General features: G+C 39.8%; 1 protein-coding gene across 4 annotated transcripts in view; it reads right to left on the bottom strand.

The window, feature by feature from the left end:
• The window catches only part of DCAF5 (DDB1 and CUL4 associated factor 5), a 100,284-nt gene that overhangs the window by 21,002 nt on the left and 68,774 nt on the right, over positions 1–10,508 (bottom strand). For all 4 annotated transcript variants that reach the window (XM_082733978.1, XM_082733976.1, XM_082733979.1 and 1 more), the window contains exon 7: positions 7,509–7,575. In XM_082733978.1, coding sequence (XP_082590104.1) covers positions 7,509–7,575 — 67 coding nt within the window. The remainder of the gene's footprint in view (positions 1–7,508; positions 7,576–10,508) is intronic.

Raw genomic sequence — 10,508 nt, 5'->3', positions numbered from 1 at the left:
AAGAGGTTTTGGACTGGAGACACCAGGTGCAGTGGAGGGTGGGATTAAGCAAAAATCTGTGCATAGACCTATGAGATTCACAGCTCTATTCCCTTATTTGGCTCTTAGAGTCATGGCTCAAATGCCAGGCAAATATCCTGCAGATCCTAGATAAAGATTCCCTTCTGGAAAGGTAGCTGATTTCAAGAGTAGAAAGGCAACAGAGAATGTCCAAAACTGAAAATTCAAAGATAGCATGAATTATAGGAAGAGAAAGGAACTGTTGCATTTTAAAAAAATAAGTTTTAAAATACCTTAATTTGATTAAAAATTATATACCTGTATTATTTTGATAACAAGAACTACTTAATTATAAAAACTGTGAAAGTTATAGAAAAAGATTAAAAAGAACAGAAAGAAAAAGGAAAGCTATATTAACAAAGGAAAAGAATGTGGGTGGGTCGTCAGAAGAGTGGCAGGAAGGTTGAATTCCCCAAATGAGCCAAGGTTTATGAAAAATAATCACAAAAGGTGCTTAGTTACATGCAGAACAAGATGACGATCAAAGAGACAGACTTACTGTGATAACCTGATGATGTAATGTGGAATGGTAATAAAGAGAAAACAAACCCCTCAATTACGAGTTAGTGAATCCAACAAGAAAGACAAGCAATCATAAGGTCCTGTTCTTTGTCTTGTGTACAAAGAAATCCAAGCATCAAATAAAGAATGGGGATCCAGGACCAACGACAGCCCATGTAGACACCATGGGGGCCCCTAACCAACTCTAAGTTTGAGCAGATCACAGGTTCTGTGACCTCTGTGATCTTGAGTGTACTTCCTGAAACACCATGCAACACACTTAATATCAAGGAGCCAAGATTTTCCTCTGGTCTAGCCAGGCTTCATCTGCTGAGCTTATTTAGTTAATCCTTAAACAAAGGTAGAACAAATCTGGAGGAGAGAAATCAGTACGGTAAAGAAACATAAAATCATTTCTTTTGGGGTGCCTGGGAGGCTCAGTGGGTTAAGCCTCTGTCTTCAGCTCAGGTCATGATCTCAGGGTCCTGGGATCAAGCCCCGCATCAGGCTCTCTGCTCAGCAGAAATCCTGCTTCCCTCCCTCCTCTCTGCCTGCCTCTCTGCCTACTTGTGATCTCTTTCTGTCAAATGAATAAATAAAATTTTTTTAAAAAATCATTTCTTTGAGAAAATGCAAAACTGAACATCGGGGCGGGGGTGGGCGGAAGATGCTATCTCTGGAGAGATCTAGAAGAGGACAGGAAAGCTACCTTCAAATGAGCAAAAGGCTACGAAGAGGAAGAGAGGCCATTCTCATTAAGACAGCATTCAACTCCCGGGAAACAGAGTAAGACTTACGGAAGAACTTTCTAATTGCTGGAGTTACCCTGGAGCAACAAGCACTTTATTATGCTGGACATCCTGTCATAGATTTAAGTCACTCCTCAATAAAAGTGTACTTTACACATGTAAGTTGAAACTCAAGAAAAAAATTATTGTCGGGGTGGGTACGTGAACAGAAAATTTTATAGTCAAATACCCCTGTAGTATCCATGAGGATGAATGCCAGGATGACTTGTTTTCATGTTTAGTTGAGAAAATTGTATTTTTATTGTGATTTATTCTTTGACCCACACATATTTCCAAATTTGTTTCATCATTGAGAAATTAAAAAGATACAGAAAACAGCACAAGAAGTGGAGCTTAATAAAGTTTTTTAAGGTGAACACTATTATAACTGACATTCAAGTCAAAAAATGGCATTTTTTCTGGCCATTTCCATGCCTCATGTGCCTCATTTCAATTACAACCCTTTTCCTCCCATGAAATCGGCTATTACCTGATCTTTATATTAATCACCTCCCTGCATTTTTAATGATTTTATTCATCCAAGTGTGCATTTCTAAATAGTTTCATCTGGTTTTTGTTTTAATATGTCATTTATGTTTCCTTTTTTTTTTTTTAAGATTTTATTTATTTATTTGACAGAGATCACGAGTAGGCAGAGAGGCAGGCGGGGGGTGGGGGGGAAGCAGGCTCCCTGCTGAGCAGAGAGCCCAATGTGGGGCTCGATCCCAGAACCCTGGGATCATGACCCGAGCCGAAGGCAGAGGCTTTAACCCACTGAGCCACCAAGCACCCCATCATTTATGTTTCTTATACAATAGGCTTCTTCCTGTCCATCCTTTCCTTTCTTCAGTAGGATGTATTTACTAGAGAAAATGGGCCCTTTGACCTAACATTTCTAAACTCTGGATTTTGTGGACTGTAAGCTCACAATGTAGTACAATATGTTCCTCTGTCCTCTGTGCTTCCTGCAAACTGAAAGCTGGATCCTGAGGTTTTATTCAGAGTTGTTTTATTTGGCAAGCCTATCAGTAGTATTGTGTTCTTTTTATCAGAAGGCACATAATGTCTAATTGCCTTTCTTATTAAGATGTTGCACACCTGTCACTCCTCAGTATTTAGATGCATTAATTCACTGAGGGCTGCGAAGCAATTGCATTAAAATTCTGTAATTTCTTTTTTAAAAGTGTATTTATTAAACCTACATTTTTGGTAGATATTTTCCCTGGATATAGAATTTTAGGTTGGCAGGTTTTAATTCTCTAAGCACCTGAGAGATATCATTCTATTATATTCTGGTTTCCATAATTTGGCCATCACTCTTACTGTTGCTCATTTACAGGTAATTTGTATATTCTCTCAGGTTGCTTTTGGGCTTTTTCTCATTATCTTTTGTCTCTGACGTATGATGTGCCTAAGTGTATTGTATTTATCCTGTTTGTGGTTACTGAGTTTCTTAAATCTGAGAATTAGTCTATTTCATTTGTTTTAGAAAATTTTTCTAGCTATTGTCTCTTCATATATTGCTTCTGCTTCATTTTCTCTCTCTTATCCTCCTGGGACTTCAATTTCATCTATGCTGAATCATCTGTGCACCTCTTATCTCTTACACTGTGCGCTTTCTGTTCTCTGTTCCCATTGTCCTTTGATAGCTTTTATTAACCTGCCTTTTATTCACCAAGCCTGTCCACTCACTGCAGGTTAAACCCGCGCAATAAAGTCTTAGTTTTAGATACAGTTTTCAGTTTTATAATGTCTATGTGATTTTCTAAATAGATTACAATTCTCCACTGAAATTCTCCATCTTTTTTTTCTATTTTGTTTGTTTATAACATTTGAAGTCCTTATCTGTTAACTTCAATATATGGATAATACTGTGGATGGCTCCTCTGGATTATTTTTTCACTCTTGATTACTAGCCACATTTTCATGCCTCATTATTTGTTATCATATGCTAGACATGGAGTATAAAAAAACCATAGAGACTGCTATGGACTAAATTATCTCCCCCAAAACATATGCTGAAGCCCTAAATCCTAATTTGACTGTATTTGGAGATAGGGCCTTTAAGGAAGTAATTAAGGTTAAATGAAGTTATAATCCAATGAGACCAGTATCCTCCTAAGAAGAAGGGACACCAGTGATGTATGTTCACAGAGAAAAGGTCATTTGAGCACGCAGTGAGAAGGTGGTCATTTGCAAGCCAAGGAGAAAGGCCTCAGGAGAAATCAAACTTGCCGGCACCTTTCTCTTGGACTTCTAAGCTCCAGAACTGTGAAAAGATGTATTTTTGTGGTTTAAGTCGCCCATTTTGTGGGATTTTGTTATCGCAGCCCTAGCAGACTAACACACAGACCAAAGCTGATTTCCTCCTTATGGCATTCCCCATTCTACTCTTGAGAAAATAAAGTAAGGGCTTGATCATCCTCAATCTAATCGGGAGGAACCAGTTCAGTGCTGGGTTGCTTCTTTAGTAAGAATACATCTACTTCTGGCTTCAGATATCTCAAGTCAAGACCTAGAGTGTGCTTGTTGCAGGTGCCTTTCTCAAACTGTGGTCTGTGTCCTAAGCACCAGGAGATGGATAGGTTCACTGATCCTTCCTGGTCCAACCCAAAGCCTTTTGGGCCTTTTTTTTTTTTTAAATTTTTTCAAATTAATCTCTAAGTCCAATGTGGGGCTTGAACGCACAACCCTAAGATCAAGAGCTGCAGCTCTACAGACTGAGCCAGCTAGGCGCCCCACCTCTTGGGCTTTTAATGAAGAGTCTGGCAAGTCTCTGTTGTTCTCTGCTCTGAATGTTCTGTCCCTTAGAGATTTTAAGCTTAGCTCTTTATCCTCCTTTCCCAGGTATGCTCTGGCAAAAGCTCCATAGAGCAGGCCCCTCCCATGGCGGGGTGCGGGGTGGGGGCGGTGCTTTGTCTCCAAAATACTGTGTTAAGGTGGGACCCACCTGCATTCTGCCTCTCAGGGCCAGTCCCATAGTTCCCAGGACAACCCTAGCACTCAGCAAATGTCCTACAGGGAAGATTGGCCATGGGATTGGGGCACCTCTAGATTCTGTCATATCAACCCACGTGACCAGAGCAAATTCTGATTTCTTCTGTGGTGGCCCAATCTGCAGGCTCTGTGCACATGCCCCAGGACAGACGAGGGGCAGCACCTGTGGGTGGGCTAGAAGGGCTCTGCCTTCTTCAGAACTCGAGTGTTTCTAGCACACTTTGTTGCCACAGACACCTTTATGGCTTTTGTGACTATTGTAGTTACTGTGCAGTGGGAGCCACCACTGTATACTCTGTGGGATCTGAAGCCCTACAAGTAATTTTTTTTTAATTAAAAAAAATTTTTTTTAAAGATTTTATTTATTTGACACAGAGAGTGATCAAAAGTAGGCAGAGAGGGGGAACCAGGCTCCCCACCGAGCAGAGTGTGTGGGCCTCGATCCCAGGACCCTCAGATCATGATCTGAGCTGAAGACAGAGGCTTTAACCTTTAACCCACTGAGCCACCCAGGCGCCCAAGCACTTTTTTTTTTTTTTTTAAAGATTTTATTTATTTATTTGGCAGAGAGAAAGAGATCACAAGTAGGTAGATAGGAGGGCAGAGAGTGGGGGAGGCAGGTTCCCTGAGGAGCAGAGAGCCCGATGTGGGGCTTGATCCCAGGACCCTGAGATCATGACCTGAGCCAAAGGCAGAGGCTTTTAACCTACTGAGCCCCTAGGCACCCCTACAAGTACCTTTTAAATTTATTTTTTATTTTTTATTTTATTTATTTATTTTTTTAAATTTTATCTATTTGACAGAAAGAGAGATCACAAGTAGGAGAGAGGCAGGCAGGGGGGGTGGGAGGCAGGCTCCCCGGTGAGCAGAGAGCCCAATGCGGGGCTCAATCCCAGCACCCTGAGACCATGATCCAAGCCGAAGGCAGAGGCCCAACCCACTGAGCCACCCAGGTGCCCCTACAAGTACTTTTTTAATAGAAATTTTACATCATTCATTTTTCCTCCTTGAAATAGTATTTCCACATTACCTATTCCCGCCCCCTGCCCCCAGACATTTCAGCCTAATATATTTTTGCACCTTGGAGGTTTCTAACTCTTAGAGCAAATAGTTGGAAATTTATGGAGTATTTTTGGTTTCCTGGGTTTTGTTTTTGTTTTTGTTTTCTAAAGTGAAAGAAGAGGAAAGGGGCAGTGGGAAAGGAGAATGGGTACTTTCCTAGGAATACTGATTTTATGAAAGAAAACATATAGAATTTGAGAATCTAGAAATGGAATACCTTTAAAGCAGCTATGCCTAGAATACCCTTGGAAAGTCTGGTTATCCATTTCCCAGTTTTAATATTGGAATCCTAAGTCAGCTATCAGATCCCTGCTGACCCGAAGACTGAATAGTCATCTATACTTAAAAAGTCAGTCCAGGGGCACCTGGGTGGCTCAGTGGGTTAAGCCGCTGCCTTCGGCTCAGGTCATGATCTCGGGGTCCCGGGATCGAGTCCCGCATCGGGCTCTCTGCTCGGCGGGGAGCCTGCTTCCTCCTCTCTCTCTCTCTGCCTCTCTGCCTACTTGTGATCTCTGTCTGTCAAATAAATAAATAAAATCTTTAAAAATAAAAAAATAAAAAGTCAGTCCACTGTGGCCCATACCTAAATCAGTACAAAAATAAGCTGGGAGAGGAAAAAAATCTGTAATACTATTGTTAATTCTTCCCTATTCTCTCTTTATACAAACATGAAAAAGATTCCAGAGAACAGCTTAGGGGAAGGGGGCTATCCATTTTCTATTTTAAAAAATCACATTGACTTGGGCGTCTGGGTGGCTCAGTGGGTTAAGCCTCTGCCTTCAGCTCAGGTCATGATCTCAGGGTCCTGGGATCGAGCCCCACATCAGGTTCCCTGCTCAGTGGGGAGCCTGCTCCACCCCCCCCCCAGCCTGCATCTCTGCCTACTTGTGATCTCTCTCTGCCAAATAAATAAATACAATCTTTTAAAAAAAAATCACACTGACTTAATAATTAAAAGCTTTTTAAGATCAGGTAAAAGATATAATTAAGCCCAAAGATTAATCCTCAGATAATCAATCTATAAGACCAGGGGGTGGAGACATAATAGTCTAGTGCTAGAATATCACTTTTGTTCAGCTAGACTGCTGCTGTCCCATCTGGTTGTGCTTCATAAGTAAGCTGCTTCACTCATGCTTTCTAAATTCCAGAAGGAAAAAAAGGTCTTTTGCAAATTGTTTAGTAACCAGACCACAGTAATAGGATGGTTACATCAAAAGTGGGCTTCAACAAGTTTTGAAAGGCAGACATTTGGTAACAATATTGTTAATTCAGCAACAAGCAAACCAAAAACTTCCCTAAACACTGAGGGACTAGACAAATTTTAGGCAATAAACTTGGCATAATCCTCTATTACTTTCCTAATGGCCATTTTCCAGTTTGATGCCATGTATCACCTGGAGCAGATGGCTATATTGAGCTGTCCTGAGGATAAAAAACAGACATTTTTCTACCAGTAGGAAGCAACCAGTGGAAGACTGAACTGAGTACGTGAAGACACCATTATCAAGAATGAAGAATGATCCATGATGTTTGAAAGCTCAGATGGCCTAGATCCAAATTCATAGAAAGCTGCAGGCATTTTTCAGAATACATCTAGAGAAATGCAAAACTATTTCTTTCTAAATTTCTTTGATATCTGGGATCAGCCAAACCCCAGGGCCTGAACTTGTCCATCAACAAAGAAAGTTACCCTTTAGTTACCATCAGCAGGGAGGCCAAAGGAAAGGAAAAGACCCTAGAAAAATAAACAAGAATATGCAGATGGATAAAAAGAGAAAGCAAGATAAAAATCTTCCAGGGGTGAAATAGGAGCAAGGAAAATGGACATAATGGAGATCTATGAAGTCTAAAAAAAGTTCTTGGGAAGAAATATGAGCATCACTAAGTCAATAAGGATCTGTCTATATGAGGTTACAGTGAAATCTGGCTTCTACTTTTTATGTTTAAATTTCCCTTGGTCACTTTTCTGATAAACTTACTATATTAAAAGAGAAATATCAACCTATTTCTACAGATCACTCCCTTCAGGGCACAACATATGCCAAAGGTCAATCAACAGAGCCAACATTAGCAGTAGGTTCATGCTAGGGATATACTTACCTGCTTCTGGATCTGCAGGAATTCTCCACATGTACAGGTTGAAGTCATCAGAGCCTGAAAGGATATACTGTTGGGATAAAAAAAAAATACATATTTATTATTTATATCTTGACTGATAAAATATCTACATCTATCTACCTATCTATATAGAGAAAGATTTTTTAAAAAATAAATGAGACAAATGGGCAAATATTCGTAAGGCATCACACAGCAAATACCCTCTTTAATGTTATTTGCCAATTAAAAGGTTCACTGGCTGAAACTCAGCAATAAACCAAAACAACCTAATTCCAAAATGGGTAAAGGACTTGAACAGCTATTTCTCCAAAGAAAATATATAAATGCCTAATAAGTACATGTAAAGATGCTCAGCATCACTAATCATTAGGGAAATGAAAAAATCACAATGAGATACCATTTCATAGTCATTGGGATGGCTAATACCAAAAAAAACAAAACACACACACACAAGAAAAGTAACAAAATAAAACAAAACAAAAAAACAGAAAACAAGTGTTAGCAAGGATGTGCTGAAATTGAATCCCTGCGCATTGTTGGTGGGAATATTAAATGGTGCAAACACTATGGAATACAGTACAGAGGTTCCTCAAAAAGTTAAACATAGGGGCACCTGCGTGGCTCAGTAGGTTAAAGCCTCTGCCTTCAGCTCAGGTCATGGTCCCAGGGTCCTGGGATCGAGCCCTCCATCGGGCTCTCTGCTCAGCAGGGAGCCTACTTTCTCCTCTCTCTCTCTGCCTGCCTCTGCCTACTTGTGATCTCTGTCAAATTTAAAAAAAAAAAAAAAAAAAAAGTTAAACATAGGGGCACCTAGGTGGCTCAGTGGGTTAAAGCCTCTGCCTCCAGCTCACTTTATGATCTTGGGGTCCTGGGATCAAGCCCCACATCAGGCTCTCTGCTCAGTAGGCAGCCTGCTTCCCCCCCCCCTCCGCCCCGCTGCCTGTCACTCTGCCTGCTTGTGATCTCTCTCTCTGTCAAATAAATAAATAAAATATTTAAAAAAAAAAAAAAGTTAAACACAGAACTACCATATGACCCAGAAATTCCACTCCTAGGTGTATGTTAAAGAACTCAAAGCAGGGACTTGAGCTATCTGTACACCAATGTTCATAAAAGAATGCCTACAACAGCCAAATGTGGAACCCAAATGTCCATCGATGGATGAATGAATAAATAAAATGAGGTATACACATATAACAGACTATTATTTAGCCTTAAAAAGGAAATTCTGACCTGTGCTACAATATGGATGAATCCTAAATGCATTATGCTAAGTGAAATAAGCCAGATACAAAAAGACAAATATTGTATGGTTCAACAAATATTGTATGGTTCACCCTAGGTGCCTAGGGTACTCAAATTCATAGAGATAGAAAGTAGAATGGTAGTTGCCAAGGACTAGGGGGAGGAAGGACAGGAGAATTGCTGCTTAATGGGTATGGAGTTTCAGTTTAGTAGGATGAAAAAGTTCTAGAAATGGATGGTGGTGATGGCTATACAACAATCTGAATGCAGCTAATGCCACAGAACAGCACACTTAAAAATGATTATAATGGAAGGTTTTGTTGTATATATACATATATTTAAGTTTTGTATTATTGAAGCATAGTTGACCTACAATACTATACTACTTTCAGGTGTACAACATAATGTTTTGACATTTCTACATATTATTCAATGTTCACCATGATAAGTGTAGTTACCATCTGTCACCACACACTATCACATTATTATTGACTATATTATCCCTATGCTATACTTTGCAAATCCGTGACTTACTTATAACCGGAAGTGTGTGCCTTTTAATCCCCTTCACCTATTCCACATCTCCCTAACCCCCCCTTCCCTCTGACAACCACCAGTTTGTCTTTCTCTAAGATTTGTCTTTCTCTGTCTGACTGATATCACTTAATATAATAACACTCTAGGTCCATGCACATTGTTGCAAATGGCAAGATCTCATCATTTTTTATGATAAATATTTCATACATATATATATATACACATACATATATATATATATACACACATGTGCGTGTATGTATACACTTGTATACACTCATGTATTCACTCATGTATGTGTACACACACACACACACACACACACACACACAATCTTCTTAATCCATTCATCTATTGATGCACACTTGGGTTGCTTCCATAGCTTGGCTACCATAAATAATGCTGCAAAAAACACAGGGGTGAATGTATCTCTTCAAATTAGTATTTTCATTTTCTTTGGACAAATACCCAGTAGTGGAATTACTGCATCATAGGGTAGTTCTATTTTTAATTTTTCCAGGTGCCTCCATACAGTCTACATAGTGATTGCTATGTTATGTATATTTTATCACAATTTTTCAAAAACACTTCTAATGCAGAACAAAAAAATTAGGAGCTTCCCAGAGATCTTTTTCCAAGTGTAAGCATCCTGAACGTCCCTGCTGTCAACGGACATATTTGAACAGGAAGCCATCACCACACAGCCATGAGTTAGTGCTATGATCATAAGCAATCCCCATCTATGTGGCAGTTTCAAACTACTTGATCTCAGATAGGACACTAAACCAGACTGATTTTAATGAGGACTTATAAAAGCATTGTCTAACAGCAACAAGTCAGCAACCCTGACAGCTCATTTATTTGCAAAGATTAACAAAAGTATACTGCTTTAAGCTGAAGTCAGCACTACTTTCTGCCTTTTGGCATCATCCCCTTATTTCCTAGAAAAAGAAGGGCCTATAGTTTTGTTTTCTTCTTCTTCTTCTTTTTTTAAAAAGAGGCACGGAGGGGAGAGGCAAAGGGGGAGAGAGAGAGAAGCTTAAGCAGGTTGCAAGCCCAGCACAGAGCCTAATGTGGGGGCTCGATCTCACAACACTGAGATTGTGACTTGAGCTAAAATCAAGAGTTGAACACTTAACTGACTGAGCCATCCAGACCACCAGGGCCTACAGTTTTCTACAGAAAACTTGACTTAAAAAT

Source organism: Mustela nivalis (genome assembly GCF_964662115.1).
Source record: "Mustela nivalis genome assembly, chromosome: 6".
In the NCBI taxonomy this organism is placed as follows: domain Eukaryota; kingdom Metazoa; phylum Chordata; class Mammalia; order Carnivora; family Mustelidae; genus Mustela; species Mustela nivalis.
Note: the sequence above shows the minus strand (reverse complement) of the source record. Positions and strands in the feature narration are given on the sequence as shown.